Source organism: Microcaecilia unicolor, chromosome 5, assembly GCF_901765095.1.
Source record: "Microcaecilia unicolor chromosome 5, aMicUni1.1, whole genome shotgun sequence".
Classification (NCBI taxonomy): domain Eukaryota; kingdom Metazoa; phylum Chordata; class Amphibia; order Gymnophiona; family Siphonopidae; genus Microcaecilia; species Microcaecilia unicolor.
Window position 1 is genome coordinate 261,475,368 of NC_044035.1, and position 23,962 is coordinate 261,499,329.

General features: G+C 51.7%; 1 protein-coding gene across 2 annotated transcripts in view; it reads left to right on the forward strand.

Moving 5' to 3' along the window:
* Positions 1–1,488: 1,488 nt before the first annotated feature.
* LOC115470685 (transmembrane protein 45A-like) overlaps positions 1,489–23,962 on the forward strand; it is an 87,486-nt gene continuing 65,012 nt past the window's right edge. Inside the window, exon 1 of one of the 2 annotated variants that reach the window (XM_030204075.1) lies at positions 1,489–1,542. In XM_030204075.1, coding sequence (XP_030059935.1) covers positions 1,493–1,542 — 50 coding nt within the window. In that variant the 5' untranslated portion in view covers positions 1,489–1,492. Of the gene's footprint in view, positions 1,543–13,743; positions 13,934–23,962 lie in introns of those variants that run through there. The other variant, XM_030204076.1, reaches the window with a different exon arrangement.

Sequence of the window (23,962 nt, forward strand, 5' to 3'; positions counted from 1 at the left end):
TAACATTTTAGGGAATGGAGGATGTTCTTCAGAGTCTTATATTTTACATTTTGGGGGCACCTACAAAATCTCTATGTATCCTCATGGCTATATTTGGCTAGTTCACTCTAGTCCATTAATTAATAATTGTATATATTTTTAATCAAAAACATTTTCTCTGATGTATAGTTTCACAGCTCTGTTTTTGTCCTTGTCAGAAACATTTCTTAAAAGGAAGGACTAGACTTGAACACTACCGCTAAGGAAAGGAGATGGAGAGTTTCTAACTCAAGGGATGGTCCTCCAAATAACTGGAATGGTATGAGCTATAGTCTGAATTTGCTTCATTTTCTTTAGTTGGGGCCATTAACAGGCCAACAGCCACCATAAGGATGGAGCAGGGCATAGTGTGATAAGATCACAGGTCCTCCAGTGTGCTTTTCTTGCAGCTTGGTCCACAAATGGTCCAAACAGCTGGCCTGCTTTGAAAGTGATTTAGAGAAAGGAAGGGGGTTAATCTCATGTGTCCAATCCAGCTGCCTCTTGCTGCTAAACTATGCTCACTGCAACCACAGCATTCACAGTCGCCTAAAGGTCCTGACTTAATAACCTCCCCCTCAACCTCTTCACCTTCCCTGGCCCAGACAGAAATGCTCCCTGATCCCTTCAGTCTTTCTGAGAGTGGCCTTCCTTGTTCCTGCAGCCTCTCTGCCCTGGGGTAGCCCTCCTCCTTGCATCATCTTTGACCAGGGCATTCCATCCTTCCCCAGCCTTTGTCACACTGCCTTCCCCACCCACCATGTAGGTTATTTGGTTTGGGCAGTCCTCCCAGTCTCTTTCTTCCGAAACCACTACTTTTCTCCCTTTGCCTCACTTGGTATTGGTGCTGCCTGTTTCTCCCCTGCTCCATCCCTCTCATATCTGCAGCTTCTCTTTTCCCCTTGCTATAGACCTTAGTTGCCCATCTCTCTTTCTCTTTTTACCTCACCTCAGGGCCCCTCCGGGCTATATTTCCAGGGCAACCCTCCCCATCCCAGTCTGTTCTCCTTCACCCCTGGAACTTCTCTGCCCAGGGCAGTTCTTCACATAGGAGCCAGCTCTAGGGATGGCAGTGAGTGCTGAGCATCCCAAATACTGAGCAAGCTCCTCCACTGTATACAAGGAGGAGTAATTTGTACTGTGTTTGGCACCCCAAATCATTTTGAAAAGTTGGCACCTATGGCTCTTCTCCCTCGCAGTGCCTGATTCTTGTCCTTCTCCCTTGTAGGCAGGCAGCTTCTCTGTTCAAGGTAGTCCTCTTTGCCGCTCTCATCCCTACAACCTCAGCTCAGCAATACTGTATCACCTTCTCGTTGCATTAGCCCCAGAGACCGCCAGGGGCATAAGAACAGTACACGTGGACGATTCAGAAGTTCCGGATACTGACACGCAGGAGCACCAATCGGAAGCCCAAGCCAGATAGGCAGTAGCCAATGAGCGGCGACCCCAGTGATAGCATCTCACCGGGACGTGGATGTGCTTAATATCTCAATTTCCAGAAACAAGCGCATATTCATCTTTTGGGTACGTGAATATTAATTAAAGGCATCCGAAAATGAAAATGTAACTGCAAAAAAATGTGGAACTTACAGTTCATTTTCGTAAAATGATAGTGCTCCTTATTAGATTAGGAATAAGGTTTGTGTGTAAGGGATTGCAAACTTTTTGCCATTCGAAAAGAGATTTGAGAACATTTTTTGTATGTGTGCTGTTGGTGGATGTGTTTGCTGTATGAGGATCGGGCTGGGGGGGGGGGGGTGTTTAAAGACACATAATCAGTTTTTCCTGCTTTCATTCGTTTTTTTTTTGCTGCCAGGCTGTTTGCCCCAGAGGAGGCTGCCTGTAACTCTCCAGTCGTTAAAGCAGGCGGAGAGCCTACTACTACTACTACTTAACATTTCTAGAGCGCTACTAGGGCTACGCAGCGCTGTACAATTTAACAAAGAGAGACAGTCCCTGCTCAAAGAGCTTACAATCTAATAGACAAGTGAACGGTCGGTCCGATCGGGGCAGTCAAATTGGGGCAGTCTGGGCAGCCTCGATGAAATAGGACCACAGTAGGCCAATCTGTTTCGCAGCCCCTGTTGGGTGGGGGAAAAAATCGCATGCAAGTCGTATCGCCCTCGAATCAAATACCTATTGACGTTGAAAACTGGCAGAAATGTGGAAATGTATAATGTGTCAGTAGTGAAATGCAGTGTGATATCATAGATAAAGCTTGGTGTTTCAAGTCCCTCTTCAGGCTTTTCTAAGGTAAATTAGAATGAGATAACTTGGCTAAAATTCACCCCACTGGGCAGTAGAATAGGAGGGAAGAGAATCAAATCAATTCTTCCATACTGCTAATATCCCTTTTCTAGGGTTCAGTCTGCTTTACATTCTAGGTGAGGTAAAAGCCGATAATGTTAGTGTGAGGTATGGGAACAATTAGAGACCATTAGTGTAATGTATGAGACCAAGAACATCATAGGAAAGGATAATGGACACTAGCAGTTAGAAGTCAATGGATTGTTAGAAGCAGTCTTTGGGAAGCGAAATGTTTTTTTAGCCTCTTCCTGAAGCTAAGGTAGGGACCGGGACACTCGGTAACTACGGGGGACCATGCCTGAGGGGACAAGACGGGGTCAAATCCAATACAGGGCAGGGATGGGGACAGGAACAAACTTTATCCTCGTGTCATTTTCTACTTTGAAGGCTGTTAATGAACTGGTCTGTTATTTATATTTGAGTAATGAGGAGTGGAGGAGTGGCCTAGTGGTTAGGGTGGTGGACTTTGGTCCTGGGGAACTGAGGAACTGAGTTTGATTCGATGACGTCAAAAGAAGGCGGAACACAGCGAAGGGAAGGCTAGACGTCGAGAGCGCCGCCTCCTTCCCTGACGCTTCGCTGCCGGAACTGCCACGGAGGTAAATTTAAAAACAAGAAACAAAAAAAAAAACGCATGTTGGGGGGAGAGAAGAGGGTGGCCAGTAAACTACAACAGGTGACAGCCTGTGGTGCAAAAGCAGCCACTGTAAAAGCACTGTGTAGGGGCGGACTGACAGTTTTCTGGGCCCTTGGGCAATAAGGGCCATGGGCCCCTAACCACCTACCAGAAGTGATTAAATTAGATTGAAGCTAGCAGAGAGTAGGCCCCCTACTGCTGTGGTCCCTCGGACACTGCCCTATTGTTCCAATGGTCATTGTGCCCCTGGCACTGTAGCTTTTTGTTTCATTTTCATTAGCGGTGGTCCATGTGTATGGTGGCAGTTTGCTTGGAGGTAAAATACGGTCTTTCATTATTTACATTATTATATTCTGGCTTGAATATTGTGGGTTTAGCAGAGGGATGCAGGCTGCAAGCTTTCACAATCCCCAGCAGCCCTCGCTGGTTCACATTCACATTTAGGCCTAGATGCACAAAACTCTAACGACCCTTTAACGACAAAATTTGCTACCGTTGCATGCATTATAGGCCTTTTTCTGAAGCCGCTAGCAGATAACGAAAACGGAATGCAAACCAGAAACAGCCATTGAAATGTGGACAATTCGCAATGCACTAACCATACCGATGATTCTAACGAATCATTTAACGTGAGAAATTTAGCGAGATCTCAGACCTGTCGCTCAGGCCTGAGCTGTCATCTCCCTGCTCCCTCCTGCACCTTAAAAATGCAAGCTGGCAAGTAAAAAAAAAAAAAAAAAGTTATATAAAACACAAACCGGTAGTTCCCCACTTCCCCCTGCAGTAACCGAAACAAAAAAAAAATTCAAATAGATCGGGAGGGGGCAAAGGCGCTCGTCAGGAGCGTCCTGTATGGGCGCCCTTGCCCACCCCCCCCCCCCCCCCGAGATCACCACTGTTCCCCGCTTCAGCCGGTTTTAATAAAAACAAATCTCCACATTTTCTCATCCCCGGTCCCCCTCCCTTCCTGTGTTTCCTGTCCCTTGCTCCAGGGCTCCACCTCCCGCCATCCTCAGCCTCTGCCCCGTGCCCCGCCCCCCTGGGATCGTCGCTGCCGCTCCCACCCTCCACCGGACCCCCCCCTCCGCATTACCGTCCCACACAGCGCCTGTCACCTGTATGTGGAGGCGCTGCATAGGATAAAACATCTGATTGACAATTGCTTCTCCCTTCTCCGACGTCAGTCTGTTGTTCCTGTGCCCGCCCTCCATTGACGTAAGTTACCTGAGATGAGCACTGGAAAGACGGAACATGCAGGGCTTTTACCTGGTGTGAAGCATTACTCGTCTAATCTATCTTACTTGGAAGCAACAACAACAAAACCCAAAACCTGTTGTAAAGTGCTATCCAGAGCGTTACAACAACTTTATGTGATTTCCTAAACAAAACGTGGGGGCTGTGCAGAAGCTGGATTCGCTGGATCATCGCTAGTCCATCTTAAGGCTCTTGTATGTATTTTTTGTGCTTGTGCTATTGGTTTCTCACAGAGGCTTGTTACAGGGCCGCCGAGAGACCCAGCTGCGCCTGTGGCAGGACTGGACCACCACACCCCCCCCAACCTTTGCCACCCCACCCCACCTCGGCACCCCTGTTCGGCCTGCCAACACACTGCTGCCACGCCCCACCTGGGCCACCTGCCTGCCCGCCCCTTACCTTCCTGCCTGACTGCTGCTGTCATCCTCTCCTGCTTCTGTGTTCTGGGAGTCAGGACCCGGATGATTGCATTAACGCGATATTCCATATCATCATGCTGATCAATCCATAGACTGGTGGGTTGTGTCCATCTACCAGCAGGTGGAGATAGAGAGCAATCCTTTTGCCTCCCTATATGTGGTCATGTGCTGCCGGAAACTCCTCAGTATGTTCTCTATCTCAGCAGGTGGTGGTCACACACAGCAGCAGCTCTGGCTAGGTCTCCAAGCCTAATTTTTAGGTTTGGTTGAGTACCTGGGGTTGAGGGCTCTTCTTGAGCAAGTGCAAACCTGGTGGCGCCAGGTCCCTCCTTTTCTCCCCCCTCCCGCTGGCTCCGTTAAAAAAAAAAAAAAAAAATTTTGGACGTCCTTAAAGGCGTTTATTTCGACGTTTATTTAAACGTTTATTGCAGCTACTCACTGGGACACCAGGTCGTTACAGCTCGGAGCGAGAAGCAGGTAATTTTTACCTTTTTATAGCGGGCAGGGGGTTCCCCGATCAATCTCCACGTGGCCTATGGCGTCGGAGGGCGAGGGCGCGAAGAATCGCTCCCCGGACCGCGTGTGCGCTTCTAGTGGGGATGCGGGGGTTTTAAAGTCTGATTCGCCCTTGTTGGGTGTCAGTTTGGAGGCCGGTCAGTGTCCCGGGTCTTCCTCCGGTGCGGCGGTTTTTCCCGCCATAGACGCCCATCCCCCGCTGCTCGCCTCCGCCATCTTGGCCGGCCACTCTGCTCGGACGGCTTCTTCTTGAGCTGGGAGACGTTCATGCCATGGCCGCCCTTGATTTGGGCGATGGCAAAAAAGCGGCTAAAGTTAAGCGCCATTCTTCCCGCGCGGCTCCTTCGCGGAGTGTCGCGCCGGATGCCATCTTGGATGCGCAGCATGTTTCTCCCCCGCTCTTGCGAGTGCCGGTTGAGGGTGCGTCTAGGGCTGTGGCCCAGGCTGCTGAAATACACAGTCTGGGGGGTTTCTCCCCCGAGTTTATTTTGCTGCTGCATCAGGCCTTCCTTATGCAAAACGCTGCCCCTTCTCCCTTGTCCGACAAAGGGGTTGAGCCCCCCGGAAGTAAACGCCCTCGGGTGGATTCCCAGGGCTTAGAGGACTCTGTCTCCTCTGATGTAGATGAGGGCAGCGTATCTGAGTTTTCTCCGAGGACAAGCAGGCTGCTTGTTCTCACGACTGGGTGACGTCCGCGGCAGCCCCCACCAACCGGAAAAAAGCTTCGCGGGACGGTCGGCACGCAGGGCACGCCCACCGCGCATGCGCGGCCGTCTTCCCGCCCGTGCGCGACCGCTCCCGCCAGTTCCTTTTTTTCCGCGCCTGGAGAGAGTCGTGCCTGTGCCGCTCTCTCTGTTTCAGCCCCGGAAAAACCGTCGCGTTTACGCGATCTTCTTCTTTTATTTCTTTTGTTTAATTGCCGCGCGCTCCACTTTTCTTTTTCAAAAAAAAAAAAAAAAAAAAGGAGCACGCGCTCCCATTTTCCCTGGCTTCCAGCGGGGACGTTGCTTTGCGGCCTGGTGGCCGCTCGGTCGTTTTTCATTTTCGAGGTGTGATTTCCGCCACCATCGACGACTTTAATTTCGCCGACGCGATTTTTCCGTCGATGTCCTCGAAGGTCCCGAGTGGATTTAAAAAGTGTGGTCGGTGCGGCCGGCCCATCTCGCAGACCGACACCCACGCTTGGTGCCTCCAGTGCCTCGGGCCGGAGCACAATTTCAAGTCGTGTCCCCTGTGTCTCGGTCTCCGGAAACGGACTCAGGTTGCGAGGCAAGTTCAACGGGACCGTATTTTTGGAACTTGCGCCGGCCCCTCGACGTCGACCTCGACGGCATCGGTATCGACGCCCGGTCCTTCGGTACCGGTATCGATGCCCGAGACATCGGCACCGATGGCATCGACCCCAGGAGAACAGGTCCCGTCGGCCCGCCGGTCCGCCGGTGAGGGTAGAGGTGAGAGGCCGCGTGGGCAGTCGGCCCCGGTCACTCCCTCAGCCCATGGCCCACGGGACCGAACCCTGTCTGACCCGGTTCCTCGAGACCGAGGGGGATCTTCGTCCTCCTCCTCCATGCCTCCCGGCGCCGGTGACGGGCATCGGAAGAAGGATAAGAAGCGCCGTCACCGGTCGCCCTCGATGCACGTCGGAGAGGAGTCGACGCCGAAGCGTCTCCATCGAGAGGAGAGATCCCCGTTGGTGATAGAGGTGCCGACGCAACAGGGTCCCGGCACCTCGGTGTCGTCTCCTGGCTCCCACCAGATTCTGGCACCGACACCCCTACCGGCCCCACCGCCTTTCCCGGCAGCGGGCCTGGACGAGTGCCTCAGAGCCATCCTTCCGGGGATCCTGGAAGGGCTGATGCGCCAGGCTGTGCCGGCGCCGGGGGTGCTTGCGCCCTCGGCGCCGATGACTGTGGCGCCGGCGAGCTCTAGCCCGGCGCCGGGGCAGTCGACACCGCCGCCGCTTGCGGTGCCGGTCTCGACAGCCACGCAAGTGGAGTCCCCGTCGACGTCGATGGAGGGAGCTCCGTCCCCGCCGGCGCGGGAGTCCACCGCTCGACGACACCGAGACCCTGGTGCCTCGACGTCGAGCCGGGCCCGGTTCAGGACTCAGCTACATGAGCTTATGTCCGACACCGAGGATGAGGACTCGTGGGGGGAAGAGGAGGACCCTAGATATTTCTCCTCAGAGGAGTCTACGGGCCTTCCCTCGGACCCCACGCCTTCACCGGAGAGGAAACTCTCACCTCCCGAGAGTCTCTCCTTTGCCTCCTTTGTGCGGGATATGTCTATCAGCATTCCCTTTCCCGTGGTCTCTGTGGAAGAGCCGAGATGCTCGAAGTCCTCGACTATCCATCACCACCTAGAGAGTCCTCCACGGTGCCGCTGCACAATGTCCTCAAGGAGACACTGCTTCGGAACTGGGTGCGACCGTTAACTAACCCCACCATTCCCAAGAAAGCAGAGTCCCAGTACAGGATCCACTCCGACCCAGAGTTAATGCGGCCCCAATTGCCCCATGACTCTGCGGTCGTGGATTCTGCTCTCAAGAGAGCACGGAGTTCGAGGGATACTGCCTCGGCGCCCCCGGGGCGGGAGTCTCGCACTCTGGACTCGTTTGGGAGGAAGGCCTACCAATCCTCCATGCTCGTGACCCGCATCCAGTCATACCTGCTCTATATGAGCATCCACATGCGGACCAATGTGCAACAGCTGGCGGACCTGGTCGATAAGCTCCCGCCGGAGCAGTCCAGGCCTTATCAGGAGGTGGTCAGGCAGCTGAAGGCGTGCAGAAAGTTCCTGTCCAGGGGTATTTTTGACACCTGTGACGTGGCATCTCGTGCTGCGGCCCAAGGTATAGTGTTGCGCAGGCTCTCATGGCTGCGTGCCTCTGACCTGGACAACCGCACCCAGCAGAGACTGGCCGACGTCCCTTGCCGGGGGGATAACATTTTTGGTGAGAAGGTCGAGCAGATGGTGGACCAACTGCATCAGCGGGAAACCGCTCTCGACAAGCTCTCCCACCGGGCGCCTTCAGCATCCACCTCCACAGGTGGACGTTTTTCCCGGGCCCGGCAGGCTGCACCCTATTCTTTTGCAAAGCGTAGGTACAACCAGCCGGCCCGAAGGCCTCGTCAGGCACAGGGACAGCCCCAGCGCGCTCGTTCTCGTCAACAGCGTGCGCCTAAGCAGCCCCCTGCGCCTCCACAGCAAAAGCCTGGGACGGGCTTTTGACTGGATCCACGGGAACATAGCCGCCCTACAAGTGTCCGTACCGGACGATCTGCCGGTCGGAGGGAGGTTAAAATTTTTTCACCAAAGGTGGCCTCTCATAACCTCCGACCAGTGGGTTCTCCAAATTGTGCGGTGCGGATACGCCCTGAATTTGGCCTCCCTGCCTCCAAATTGTCCTCCGGGAGCTCAATCCTTCAGCTCCCCCCACAAGCAGGTACTTGCAGAGGAACTCTCCGCCCTTCTCAGCGCCAATGCGGTCGAGCCCGTACCACCCGGGCAGGAAGGGCAGGGATTCTATTCCAGGTACTTCCTTGTGGAAAAGAAAACAGGGGGGATGCGTCCCATCCTAGACCTGAGAGACCTGAACAAATTCCTGGTCAAAGAAAAGTTCAGGATGCTTTCCTTGGGCACCCTTCTGCCAATGATTCAGAAAAACGATTGGCTATGTTCCCTGGATTTAAAGGACGCATATACTCACATACCGATACTGCCAGCTCACAGACAGTATCTCAGATTCCGCCTGGGCGCACGGCACTTTCAGTATTGTGTGCTGCCCTTTGGGCTCGCCTCCGCCCCACGAGTGTTTACCAAGTGCCTCGTGGTGGTAGCGGCCTACCTACGCAAGCTGGGAGTGCACGTGTTCCCATATCTCGACGATTGGCTGGTCAAGAACACCTCGGAGGCAGGAGCCCTCCGGTCCATGCAGTGCACTATTCAAGTTCTGGAGCTGCTGGGGTTTGTGATAAATTACCCAAAGTCCCATCTCCAGCCAACTCAGTCTCTGGAATTCATAGGAGCGCTGCTGAATACCCAGACGGCTCAGGCCTACCTTCCCGAAACGAGGGCCACCAATCTCTTGGCCCTGGCTTCGCAGACCAGAGCGACTCAGCAGATCACAGCTCGGCAGATGTTGAGACTTCTGGGTCATATGGCCTCCACAGTTCATGTGACTCCCATGGCTCGTCTTCACATGAGATCTGCTCAATGGACCCTAGCTTCCCAGTGGTTCCAAGCCACCGGGAATCTAGAAGATGTCATCCGCCTCTTCACCAGTTGCCGCACTTCACTGCTCTGGTGGACCATCCGGACCAATTTGACCCTGGGACGTCCATTCCAAATTCCACAGCCCACGAAAGTGCTGACGACGGATGCATCTCGCCTGGGGTGGGGAGCTCATGTCGATGGGCTCCACACCCAGGGTCTGTGGTCCCTCCAGGAAAAGGATCTGCAGATCAACCTCCTGGAGCTCCGAGCGATCTGGAACGCACTGAAGGCTTTCAGAGATCGGCTGTCCTGCCAAATTATCCAAATTCGGACAGACAATCAGGTTGCAATGTATTACGTCAACAAGCAGGGGGGCACCGGATCTCGCCCCCTGTGTCAGGAAGCCGTCGGGATGTGGCGTTGGGCGTGCCGGTTCGGCATGCTCCTCCAAGCCACGTACCTGGCAGGCGTAAACAACAGTCTGGCCGACAGACTGAGCAGAGTCATGCAACCGCACGAGTGGTCGCTCCATGCCAGAGTAGTACGCAAGATCTTCCGAGCGTGGGGCACCCCCTCGGTGGACCTTTTCGCCTCTCAGACCAACCACAAGCTGCCTCTGTTCTGTTCCAGACTTCAGGCACACGGCAGGCTAGCGTCGGATGCCTTTCTCCTCCATTGGGGGACCGGCCTCCTGTATGCTTATCCTCCCATACCTTTGGTGGGGAAAACCTTACTGAAGCTCAAGCAAGACCGCGGCACCATGATTCTGATAGCGCCCTTTTGGCCCCGTCAGATCTGGTTCCCTCTTCTTCTGGAGTTGTCCTCAGAAGAACCGTGGAGATTGGAGTGTTTTCCGACTCTCATTTCGCAGAACGACGGAGCGTTGCTGCACCCCAACCTTCAGTCTCTGGCTCTCACGGCCTGGATGTTGAGGGCGTAGACTTCACTGCGTTGGGTCTGTCTGAGGGTGTCTCCCGGGTCTTGCTTGCCTCTAGGAAGGATTCCACTAAAAAGAGTTACTTTTTCAAGTGGAGGAGGTTTGTCGTGTGGTGTGAGAGCAAGGCCCTAGAACCTTGTTCTTGCCCTGCACAGAACCTGCTTGAATACCTTCTGCACTTATCAGAGTCTGGCCTCAAGACCAACTCAGTAAGGAATCACCTTAGTGCGATTAGTGCTTACCATTATCGTGTGGAAGGTAAAGCCATCTCTGGAGAGCCTTTAGTCGTTCGATTCATGAGAGGCTTGCTTTTGTCAAAGCCCCCTATCAAGCCTCCTACTGTGTCATGGGATCTCAACGTCGTCCTCACCCAGCTGATGAAACCTCCTTTTGAGCCACTGAATACCTGCCATCTGAAGTACTTGACCTGGAAGGTCATCTTCTTGGTGGCAGTTACTTCCGCTCGTAGGGTCAGTGAGCTTCAAGCCCTAGTAGCTCATGCTCCATTTACCAAATTTCATCACAACAGAGTAGTGCTCCGCACCCACCCAAAGTTCCTGCCGAAGGTGGTGTCGGAGTTCCATCTTAACCAGTCAATTGTCTTGCCAACATTCTTCCCCAGGCCGCATACCCGCCCTGCTGAACGTCAGTTGCACACATTGGACTGCAAGAGAGCATTGGCCTTCTACTTGGAGCGGACACAGCCCAACAGACAGTCCGCCCAATTGTTTATTTCTTTCGACCCTAACAGGCTAGGGGTCGCTGTCGGGAAACGCACCATCTCCAATTGGCTAGCAGATTGCATTTCCTTCACTTACGCCCAGGCTGGGCTGACTCTTGAGGGTCATGTCACGGCTCATAGTGTCAGAGCCATGGCAGCGTCGGTGGCCCACTTGAAGTCAGCCACTATTGAAGAGATCTGCAAGGCTGCGACGTGGTCATCTGTCCACACATTCACATCACATCACTGCCTCCAGCAGGATACCCGACGCGACAGTCGGTTCGGGCAGTCGGTGCTGCAGAATCTGTTTGGGGTGTAAATCCAACTCCACCCTCCAGGACCCGAATTTATTCTGGTCAGGCTGCACTCTCAGTTAGTTGTTCTTCGTAGGTCAATTTCTGTTGTACCCTCGCCGTTGCGAGGTTCAATTGACCTGGGTTCTTGTTTTGAGTGAGCCTGAGAGCTAGGGATACCCCAGTCGTGAGAACAAGCAGCCTGCTTGTCCTCGGAGAAAGTGAATGATACATACCTGTAGCAGGTGTTCTCCGAGGACAGCAGGCTGATTGTTCTCACCTACCCTCCCTCCTCCCCTTTGGAGTTGTGTGTTTCATCTTTTGCTAGTCATTCAACTGGCGGGAGCGGTCGCGCACGGGCGGGAAGACGGCCGCGCATGCGCGGTGGGCGTGCCCTGCGTGCCGACCGTCCCGCGAAGCTTTTTTCCGGTTGGTGGGGGCTGCCGCGGACGTCACCCAGTCGTGAGAACAATCAGCCTGCTGTCCTCGGAGAACACCTGCTACAGGTATGTATCATTCACTTTTCCTTCATATTATTCTGTTTAGAGGCCAACTGAATTTTGGTTTCAGTTTCAGTTATGGCGCAGAAACCTGCCCCAAATCCCTTTTTTGCCTGGTTTCAGTTTTAGCCAAAAGGTTTTTTAAAATTTCAGTCATGTTTTCGGTTTTGGCCAATAAATGACCATGTGTTTTCAGTGGAAGCTGAAAATGTATACTTTGTCCCATTTGTCTCCCTCCCTCTTCCCTGAACAAGAGTTGCCCCTCCTCCTGGACCCTTGCCCAAGTACACCCTCCCACCTGTAGGCCCTCCTGAGCCGATCTTACAATTCCTGGTGGTCTAGGGGTGTAGTTGGGGCAGGAGCAATCCCCTGTTACTCCTACCCATTCTGGGCTCTGTGCTCAAAATGGCTGCAATGACTGGGGCATCGCTCCAGCCCTGACTATAACACTAGACCACCAGAGAATATACGGTAGTCCTGCCGGGGGGGGGGGGGGGGGGGGGTACTCTTTCTATTCTTTCTTTTTTTGGGTACTGTGATTACAACTAATGCAGTTATGATCTTACACAATAATTTATATGGTAAATAAAGTGCTCCAAGTAGATGCTTTTGATAAAAAATGTTTTAGCAGGAATTAAGTCTGTAAATTTGGGATAAACTCCTTAGGAATTAGTATCTCTGTGGAATTATGTCAGCTGTCAGCCTGAGTGTGGTGCAAAAGCAGCCACTGTAAAAGCACTGTGTAGGGGCGGACTGACAGTTTTCTGGGCCCTTGGGCAATAAGGGCCATGGGCCCCTAACCACCTACCAGAAGTGATTAAATTAGATTGAAGCTAGCAGAGAGTAGGCCCCCTACTGCTGTGGTCCCTCGGACACTGCCCTATTGTTCCAATGGTCATTGTGCCCCTGGCACTGTAGCTTTTTGTTTCATTTTCATTAGCGGTGGTCCATGTGTATGGTGGCAGTTTGCTTGGAGGTAAAATACGGTCTTTCATTATTTACATTATTATATTCTGGCTTGAATATTGTGGGTTTAGCAGAGGGATGCAGGCTGCAAGCTTTCACAATCCCCAGCAGCCCTCGCTGGTTCACATTCACATTTAGGCCTAGATGCACAAAACTCTAACGACCCTTTAACGACAAAATTTGCCACCGTTGCATGCATTATAGGCCTTTTTCTGAAGCCGCTAGCAGATAACGAAAACGGAATGCAAACCAGAAACAACCATTGAAATGTGGACAATTCGCAATGCACTAACCATACCGATGATTCTAACGAATCATTTAACGTGAGAAATTTAGCGAGATCTCAGACCTGTCGCTCAGGCCTGAGCTGTCATCTCCCTGCTCCCTCCTGCACCTTAAAAATGCAAGCTGGCAAGTAAAAAAAAAAAAAAAAAGTTATATAAAACACAAACCGGTAGTTCCCCACTTCCCCCTGCAGTAACCGAAACAAAAAAAAAATTCAAATAGATCGGGAGGGGGCAAAGGCGCTCGTCAGGAGCGTCCTGTATGGGCGCCCTTGCCCACCCCCCCCCCCCCCCCCCACCCCCGAGATTGCCACTGTTCCCCGCTTCAGCCGGTTTTAATAAAAACAAATCTCCACATTTTCTCATCCCCGGTCCCCCTCCCTTCCTGTGTTTCCTGTCCCTTGCTCCAGGGCTCCACCTCCTGCCATCCTCAGCCTCTGCCCCGTGCCCCGCCCCCCTGGGATCGTCGCTGCCGCTCCCACCCTCCACCGGACCCCCCCCTCCGCATTACCGTCCCACACAGCGCCTGTCACCTGTATGTGGAGGCGCTGCATAGGATAAAACATCTGATTGACAATTGCTTCTCCCTTCTCCGACGTCAGTCTGTTGTTCCTGTGCCCGCCCTCCATTGACGTAAGTTACCTGAGATGAGCACTGGAAAGACGGAACATGCAGGGCTTTTACCTGGTGTGAAGCATTACTCGTCTAATCTATCTTACTTGGAAGCAACAACAACAAAACCCAAAACCTGTTGTAAAGTGCTATCCAGAGCGTTACAACAACTTTATGTGATTTCCTAAACAAAACGTGGGGGCTGTGCAGAAGCTGGATTCGCTGGATCATCGCTAGTCCATCTTAAGGCTCTTGTATGTATTTTTTGTGCTTGTGCTATTGGTTTCTCACAGAGGCTTGTTACAGGGCCGCCGAGAGACCCAGCTGCGCCTGTGGCAGGACTGGACCACCACACCCCCCCCAACCTTTGCCACCCCACCCCACCTCGGCACCCCTGTTCGGCCTGCCAACACACTGCTGCCACGCCCCACCTGGGCCACCTGCCTGCCCGCCCCTTACCTTCCTGCCTGACTGCTGCTGTCATCCTCTCCTGCTTCTGTGTTCTGGGAGTCAGGACCTGGATGATTGCATTAACGCGATATTCCATATCATCATGCTGATCAATCCATAGACTGGTGGGTTGTGTCCATCTACCAGCAGGTGGAGATAGAGAGCAATCCTTTTGCCTCCCTATATGTGGTCATGTGCTGCCGGAAACTCCTCAGTATGTTCTCTATCTCAGCAGGTGGTGGTCACACACAGCAGCAGCTCTGGCTAGGTCTCCAAGCCTAATTTTTAGGTTTGGTTGAGTACCTGGGGTTGAGGGCTCTTCTTGAGCAAGTGCAAACCTGGTGGCGCCAGGTCCCTCCTTTTCTCCCCCCTCCCGCTGGCTCCGTTAAAAAAAAAAAAAAAAAAATTTGGACGTCCTTAAAGGCGTTTATTTCGACGTTTATTTAAACGTTTATTGCAGCTACTCACTGGGACACCAGGTCGTTACAGCTCGGAGCGAGAAGCAGGTAATTTTTACCTTTTTATAGCGGGCAGGGGGTTCCCCGATCAATCTCCACGTGGCCTATGGCGTCGGAGGGCGAGGGCGCGAAGAATCGCTCCCCGGACCGCGTGTGCGCTTCTAGTGGGGATGCGGGGGTTTTAAAGTCTGATTCGCCCTTGTTGGGTGTCAGTTTGGAGGCCGGTCAGTGTCCCGGGTCTTCCTCCGGTGCGGCGGTTTTTCCCGCCATAGACGCCCATCCCCCGCTGCTCGCCTCCGCCATCTTGGCCGGCCACTCTGCTCGGACGGCTTCTTCTTGAGCTGGGAGACGTTCATGCCATGGCCGCCCTTGATTTGGGCGATGGCAAAAAAGCGGCTAAAGTTAAGCGCCATTCTTCCCGCGCGGCTCCTTCGCGGAGTGTCGCGCCGGATGCCATCTTGGATGCGCAGCATGTTTCTCCCCCGCTCTTGCGAGCGCCGGTTGAGGGTGCGTCTAGGGCTGTGGCCCAGGCTGCTGAAATACACAGTCTGGGGGGGTTTCTCCCCCGAGTTTATTTTGCTGCTGCATCAGGCCTTCCTTATGCAAAACGCTGCCCCTTCTCCCTTGTCCGACAAAGGGGTTGAGCCCCCCGGAAGTAAACGCCCTCGGGTGGATTCCCAGGGCTTAGAGGACTCTGTCTCCTCTGATGTAGATGAGGGCAGCGTATCTGAGTTCTCCCAACGGTCCTTTGGGGATTCCTTGGAGGAGACGGATTCCCGCTCGGATGGAGCGGATGACCCCTCTGCAGCGCGGATCTTTCGCTCAGAGGATTTGCCCAACCTGTTAATGCAGGCCATGAGCATTTTGAAGATTTCCTTTCCAGAGGACGTCTCTCCCTCAGCCCCTGTTGGCTCCGCCATTATGCTGGGGACGAAGCGCCCGCCTAGAACCTTCCACGTGCATGATGCCATGCACACCTTAATTTCGGCTCAATGGGATGTCCCGGAAGCGAGCCTCAAAGTGGCTAGGGCTATGTCCCGCCTCTATCCTTTGCCTGAAAGTGAACGTGAGGCCTTTCTTTGGCCTACCGTGGATTCTTTAATCACTGCGGTGACTAAGAAAACGGCGTTGCCGGTGGAAGGTGGCACGGCCCTAAAGGACGCCCAAGACAGAAGATTGGAGGCGGCCTTAAGGTCGTCCTTCGAGGCGGCTGCCTTAAGTTTGCAGGCCTCAGTTTGCGGCTCCTATGTGGCCAGGGCGTGCCTGACGATTGTGCAGCGGGCTTCCCCCTCGGATCCTTCCTTGAGGGCTGATTGGCCGGCCCTGGAATCGGGCTTGGCTTATTTGGCAGACTTACTGTATGATGTCTTGAGAGCCTCGGCTAAAGGTATGGCTCAGACAATCTCTGCGCGGCGCTGGCTTTGGCTGAAACATTGGTCTGCTGACCACGCCTCTAAGTCTCGCCTGGCTAAGTTGCCTTTTAAAGGCAAGCTGCTCTTTGGGGTCGAGCTGGACAAAATTGTGACCGATCTCGGCACGTCTAAGGGCAAGAGGTTACCAGAGGTCAGGGCTCGGGCCAGTGCTCGCCCCGGTAACTCCAGAGGACGGTTTCAGGAAGCCCGTCGGTACCGCCCGGGCAAGTCGGGCTCCTCTGCCCCCTCTTCCTTCAAGAGGAACTTCTCCCCCAAGCAGCATTCCTTTCGCAGAGACCGCCGTCCCGGAGGTGCGCCCTCTGGTCCTCCCCCAGGGTCTCGTACCCAATGACGGGGTCCTGGTCCATGGCCCAGTGCAGATTGGAGGACGCCTGTCCTCGTTTCTGGGCGAGTGGACCAGGGTAACTTCAGACGCTTGGGTGCTGGAAGTCATCAGAGACGGCTACAAGCTAGAGTTCTGCCGACCCTTAAGAGACGGGTTTGTACTCTCTCCCTGCAAGTCTCCGGTCAAAGCTGTGGCAGTGCAGCAGACCTTGGACAATCTGATCCGCCTGGGTGCGGTCGTTCCGGTGCCAGAAAATCAGCTTGGCAAGGGACGTTACTCCATTTACTTTGTGGTACCAAAGAAAGGAGGTTCTGTCCGGCCTATCCTCGACCTCAAAGGGGTCAATCGGGCCTTGAAAGTTCGGCACTTTCTCCGCTCTGTTATAGCGGCAGTGAAGGCAGGGGAGTTCCTGGCATCCTTTGACATCAAGGAAGCGTACTTGCATATTCCCATCTGGCCTCCTCATCAACGCTTTCTGCATTTTGCAGTCCTGGGCCGACACTTCCAGTTCAGAGCCCTCCCGTTCGGGTTGGCTACTGCTCCGCGGACCTTCTCCAAAGTAATGGTGGTCATCGCGGCCTTCCTGAGGAAGGAAGGAGTACAAGTCCATCCTTATCTGGACGACTGGTTGATCCGAGCCCCCTCTTATGCAGAGTGTGGCAAAGCTGTGGACCGGGTGATTGCTCTTTTGAGCTCCCTGGGGTGGATCATCAACTGGGAGAAAAGCCAGCTGCGCCCGACTCAGTCCCTGGAGTATCTGGGAGTTCGATTCGACACCCAAGTGGGCAGAGTGTTCCTGCCGGACAATCGGATTGTCAAACTTCAGGCTCAGGTGGACCAGTTCCTAGTAGCCTCTCCGCTTCGGGCTTGGGACTATGTGCAGCTGTTGGGCTCTATGACGGCCACGATGGAAGTAGTGCCCTGGGCCAGGGCTCATATGAGACCACTCCAACACTCTCTGCTGCAGCGCTGGACTCCGGTGTCGGAGGATTATGCTGTGCGCCTTCCCTTGGACCCAGCAGTGCGCAAGGCGCTGAGCTGGTGGCTGCAGACAGACAAGTTGTCTGCAGGGATGCCGCTTGTGACCCCGGAGTGGATTGTCGTCACGACGGATGCCTCTTTGACGAGCTGGGGAGCCCACTGCATGGCAAGGACAGCGCAGGGGCTCTGGTCTCCTGCAGAGGCAAAGTGGTCTATCAACCTCCTGGAACTCAGAGCCATTCGGTTGGCGCTTTTGGAGTTCCTCCCGGTACTGGCGTTGAAGCCAGTACGGGTCCTGTCGGACAATGCCATGGCTGTGGCCTATGTCAACCGCCAGGGAGGTACCAAGAGCGCCCCTCTAGCCAAGGAAGCCATGAATCTATGCCAGTGGGCGGAAGCGAACCTGGAACAGCTGTCAGCGGCCCACATTGCTGGAGTCATGAATGTCAAGGCGGACTTTCTCAGTCGCCATACCTTGGATCCCGGAGAGTGGCAGTTATCGGCTCAGGCGTTCTTGGACATCATGAAGCGCTGGGGCCAGCCGAGCCTAGATCTGATGGCGTCATCGGCCAAGTGCCGCGCTTTTTCAGCAGAGGACGGGACCCTCGATCTCTGGGAGTAGATGCTCTTCTCCAACAGTGGCCGACACAAGAGCTTCTCTATGTGTTCCCGCCCTGGTCCATGTTGGGCAGGGTACTAGACCGGGTGGCAAAGCATCCGGACCGGATAATCCTGGTGGGTCCGGACTGGCCCAGACATCCCTGGTATGCGGACTTGATCAGGCTCTCAGTGGACGACCCTCTGCGGCTGCCAGTGGAGCAGGGCCTGTTGCATCAGGGTTCCGTGGTGATGGAGGATCCCTCCCCCTTTGGTCTTACGGCCTGGCTATTGAGCGGCAGCATCTGAGGAAGAAGGGCTTCTCAGACAAGGTCATCGCCACTATGCTGAGAGCGAGGAAGCGCTCTACTTCTACTGCTTACGCCAGGGTTTGGCGTACCTTTGCAGCGTGGTGTGAAGCAGGATCACTTTCTCCCTTCACTGCTCCAATTTCTTCAGTGCTGGCGTTCCTGCAAGAAGGTCTGGAGAAAGGCCTGTCGCTCAGTTCCCTTAAAGTCCAGGTAGCGGCTCTGGCTTGCTTCAGGGGCCGTCTGAAGGGTGCTTCCATGGCTTCGCAGCCAGATGTGGTACGTTTTCTCAAGGGAGTTAATCACCTGCGCCCTCCTCTGCGCTCAGTGGTGCCTGCGTGGAATCTCAACCTGGTGCTAAGAGTCTTGCAGAAGCCGCCTTTTGAACCCTTGTCGAGGGCATCTCTGAAAGACCTGACGTTGAAAGCAGTCTTTTTGGTGGCTATCACTTCAGCCAGAAGAGTTTCTGAGCTCCAGGCGCTCTCATGTCGAGAGCCTTTTCTGCAGTTCACTGAGGCAGGAGTGACTATTCGCACAGTGCCTTCCTTCCTGCCCAAGATTGTTTCTCGCTTCCATGTGAATCAGCAGCTCTGTCTCCCTTCCTTTCGTAGGGAGGACTACCCAGAGGAATACTCTGCTCTCAAATATCTGAATGTGAGACGAGTCATCATCAGATACTTGGAAGTGACCAATGATTTCCGGAAATCGGATCATCTGTTTGTCCTGTTTGCAGGTCCTCGTAAGGGTCTGCAGGCTGCTAAGCCTACAGTGGCAAGATGGGTCAAGGAAGCCATTGCAGCGGCTTATGTGGCCGCGGGGAAGGTGCCGCCTATCCAGCTGAAGGCTCACTCCACTAGAGCTCAGGCGGCCTCGATGGCAGAGGCCGGGTCCGTCTCCTTGGAAGAGATTTGCAAGGCGGCAACTTGGGCATCGGCCCATACCTTCTCCAGGCATTACCGCTTGACTGTGGCTGCTCGGGCGGAGGCCCGGTTTGGAGCTTCAGTGTTGCGGTCAGGGATTTCTATGTCCCGCCCTGGGTGAGTACTGCTTCGGTACATCCCACCAGTCTATGGATTGATCAGCATGATGATATGGAAGGTAAAATTATGTATCATACCTGATAATTTTCTTTCCATTAATCATAGCTGATCAATCCATAGCCCCTCCCAGATATCTGTACTGTTTATATTCTGGTTGCATTTCAGGTTCAAGTTTAGTCTTCAGTTCCTGTTCAGGAGGACTTCGTGTTCAAGTTTTTTTCAATTGGATTCTTCAAGAGTTGAGACGAGTTTGTGTTACAGTGAGCTGCTGCATTCCTCTCCCCTCCGTTTTACGGGGCTGGATTGAGACATAAATTCTGCCGGCGCTCCCTCCCGCTTCGTGCGGCTGAAGGGCAGCTTTGTACCCCTCCCGCTTCGGCGGTGTTAGGGTCAGTCAGCTCCTCCCGCGGTTGCGGTTGCAGGATAAGCCAGATCCCCCCGCATCGGCGGGGTGGTGTCCCTCCCCCGCTCCGCGGGGATGAGCTGGACGGATTCCCCTCCCCCACTTGTGTGGGGATGAGCTGGGTTAATTCCCCTCCCCCGTTTCGGCGGTGGTGAGCTGGGCAGAGTGTCCCTTTGTGGGTGTAATTCTCTAAGTGCTGAGTCCTGCGGATGGAGCTTGGATATCGACATACTGAGGAGTTTCCGGCAGCACATGACCACATATAGGGAGGCAAAAGGATTGCTCTCTATCTCCACCTGCTGGTAGATGGACACAACCCACCAGTCTATGGATTGATCAGCTATGATTAATGGAAAGAAAATTATCAGGTATGATACATAATTTTACCTTGTGTTAATGCAATCATCTGGGTCCTGGGCAGCAGGAGCAGGAGAAACAAAACTGGAAGCAGGCATGAAGAAGCTTGCCGGCGCTGGGCCTTGGGAATTTTGCCCCACCTGCCCCTGACTTCTTAGACACATCTATGTCACTCCCTGTTTGCTGAGTTTAGTGAATGGGGTGGACAGTGAAAAGGTCATCCTTCAGTGACTCCCTTTGACACCTGAATAATGTCCCATGACCTGGGTTCTGTGGTTGAAAGCTTTTAATACTTGAATGCTTATTAGGTGTATTATTAGTATTATGCTAACATTGTTTTATATTTCTGGTATTTTAATTCCAGTGCTGTTAAATGTGTATATTTTTGATACTGTTTCACAGTAGTTCTATTATTAGGTTTCAATTTACTGTTCTCAAGTTTATCTCATTTATTGCATTTGTGTTTATACTTGGTTACTTTACTTTTGTTATGCTGTTAACAAAATTGTAAGTTTTATGTTGAACTATACCTGCTATAACCTCCTTGAGAGAATCTCTTCATAAAGGCGATTGATAAATCCCAATAAATTAAGATAAAATAAATATATACTGAGAAACAGGGAGAGCTGGGTGGATGAGAGAGGGAGAGATGGATGGTTGATAAGAGTTGACAAAAGCAGTAGAATTTTATCGTTTATATTGGGCTAGAAAACCCAGATCTTTAAGTCCTGCCTGGTGGGTGTCAAAATGTTTCATTGCATCGGGCACACACATATGACGTCTCACCAACTGGGAGATAATCATACATGTGACACTCAATGCAAAAGACTGGATAGCACCCCTCTCGCTGCTGGACTGCTGACTCCATCTTAGTATTTTTGAGTTTTTCAATAATTTAAAACTTGCTACAGTATTAAGGATATTAGCCTAATATAAAAGTGTCTTTTAGTTGATATAGTATATTGTATGATTTATGTAGTGTTTCCTTCTTAGACGGTAATGAAATGTATTTAAAACTGTGTAAGAGCACTTCTTACTTGTTACCCTAATTACTATAACTGACTATAAATGAAGAGTTCTCCTAGGGGTGGGTGTTGGGGAGGGCGGGTGGGAAGACTAAACTAGATCCTGCAGTGCCTGCTAGATTCTATCTGTTAATGCTGTGGTACAAAGTTTTTAAAACTAAGTGGAAAAGACTATGGAGATTAGTTGATAAAATTTGCTTTTTATATTTTTATTTTGCCTATCACTAACCTAAAATTCCTCCTTTAAACCCCAATCTTTAAGTTCCCAAAGCACAAAGCAAAATAGTGTTCACTTACCAGAGAAATGTCCTCTTCTCTCGGAACTTCTCAGAAAGAAAGTTCAGTGGGACCTTTTCTGTATGTGCAGGGGAAAGTGCTGTCCTCTGTACATAAAGCTATAAACTCAGATGATAGGCTTAGCTTGACAGAGACCATTTCGTGCTTTTCCTCTGACTTTCTCTCTCTAATTAGATTCCATCACTGTTCTTTTTTTTAATAAGCATATGTTTTCAAACTCTGGCAGCAATAGCTGAAGACACTTCAGGTTTTATTTCCTGCCTCATTCTGCTGATGAACTGTAAAACCAATCCTCAAGGCTTCTGTTGTAATCACTATCCATTCATACATTTTTCATACATATTCTTAATTCAGAGATTTAAAAAAAATCTGTCTGAAGTGGAAAATAAAATTGATATTCATTACCTGAAGGCTAGACCAATCTCAAGTGCCAGGTCTAGGAATTTCCCTATAACATCTTGAATTTTCATGCTTCCCACCTCTGAAACAGACGTCTTCATGTCAGCACTGCAGGGCCTTCAGTGAATTTGAGCCCTGTGGTACAGGAACTGCTGTGCTGGTCTGGTGATAGTTTATACCCCAAGACCAGCAGGGGAGTTCTGCACAGCCAACAAGACAATTGCCATTGCCTAAATAGGAGCTGATTTAGCAGATAGTAAGGTGATAGTGGTGGGATGGGGGTTTAAAGAGGTGTTTAAGAGGAGGACCTGGATGTATTGTTTGGGAAGGGGGATCTAGAGTGCTCAGGGTGGGTGTGGCCTGGAAGGATGGCTGGGAGCTGAAAGGTGTGTGTCTAGATTGGGGTGAGCAATCATGGTCCGCGAGGGCCACAATCCAGTTGGGTTTTCAATATTTCTACAATGAATATGCATGACATTGATTTGGATGTACTGCTTCTATTGTATGCAGATCAATCTCATGCATATTCTTAGTTGAAATCTTGAAGACATGACTGGGTTGTGGCCCTTGATGACTGTTTGCCCACCCCTGGTCTAGATGTTGAGTGGGGTACAATGGGGAAGGAAGGGGAAAATGAAATAGAGATTGAGACTGTAAGGGATGAGGAGGAGATTGAAAGAGGGACAATGCTGGGGTTAGAAGAGGCTTGAGAAGAATGGTGGGGATTGTGTGGAAGGCTAAAAGAGAGATTGGAGGTAGATTGAGTAAAGACAGAGTGAGAGATTGAGGGGGATATGGACTGCAGGCTGCTTTTGTCTGTTCAATGAGGCATTAAGGGTTTGATTTACTATGCTTCACCCCTTAGAAAAAGAATGGGAATACAGCCTTAATAAATTAGGTTTAAAGGAGCTGTGGCAGACCCATGCTCTCTGTTGCACTCCTTCACCCCAGTTCTTCAACATTAGTTGGGTGGTTGGTGAAAGAGGTATTTTTTTGGGTTCCCCTCAAGGCCTGAGTTACCTCATGCTTGCATCAAAAATGACTGATCACTAACTTTCAGGGTGCAAACTTAAGGAGATCCCTTGGGAAATTGAAACTGGGCATTTGAAACTGCATCATTGTATAGATGCTATTCAAGCTTGGGTAGGTGAAAATATGGAAAAAAACTGAAATAATGATTGTTGGTAGAACTGTTAATGGTGAGGTTGTTGGACCAGTACAACTTCAGGGCTATGTTATTCCTGTTAAACATCAAATTGTTAGTCTTGGAGTGATTCTGGATGCTCAATTGGATTTTAAGTTACAGTTAGCTAAAGTGGTTCAGACTTGTTTCTATCTATTATGTGTTTTGAACAAAATCAAGCTTATGATACCTAAAGCTGATGTTAGGGTTGTTCAAAGTCTCGTACTATCAAGATCGAACTAGTGCAATGGCCTGTACTTAGGCTTTTTGCAAGCATGTTACAAAGTTCTACAGGTGGTGCAACATACAGCTATACTGAGGGCTGTAAAGAACTGATCATGTGTCTTCTTTGATGAAGGCTCTTCATTGACTTCCTATATGATTCCAAGTGCAATACAAAATATTGATGTTGATCTTTAAGGCATTGATTGATATTGCTCCTGACTATTTTGAACACTTGAATAATGATCTGGTCCACTCACTGAGGTCAACAGGGACTCGACAGTTGGTAAAGCCTTCCTTGGCGAAGTTACACTGGGAGAAGGACGTCCATCTTCCGTTTTATGTCGAAAGATGGACATCCTCTTTCGAAAATGAGCCCATTAGACACTCACTTGGTAGTCCGTCACAACCACTTTCGGGTGAAATATAGCACTTAATTCATTAGGTCGCTCACTCTTATTGTGGTATTTTGCAAAAATGTGCTATTTTGTGCTTAGTGCGATTATGCGCCCTGAACACTGATCAAGCAAATGCACTGCAATTAACCATATTAACCAGCTTTCATAACAAAGAAAATACAGTTCAAAAAACTTTAAGAACTTGTCACTTATCTTATGAGCCCTGTGTCGATACAACCTGATGCTAAGGGCTCCATTGATGGAATCGCTCCATGATTGTGAAGAAAGACTGCTCTCCCCTGAAACATAACAATGCGCCTGATAGCGCGGGTTTCAGACCAACTTTCCTCAGGGACTTGGGTTAGGGCTGGCGGCAAATTTAGGGGCCAGAAAAATAAAATGTCCAG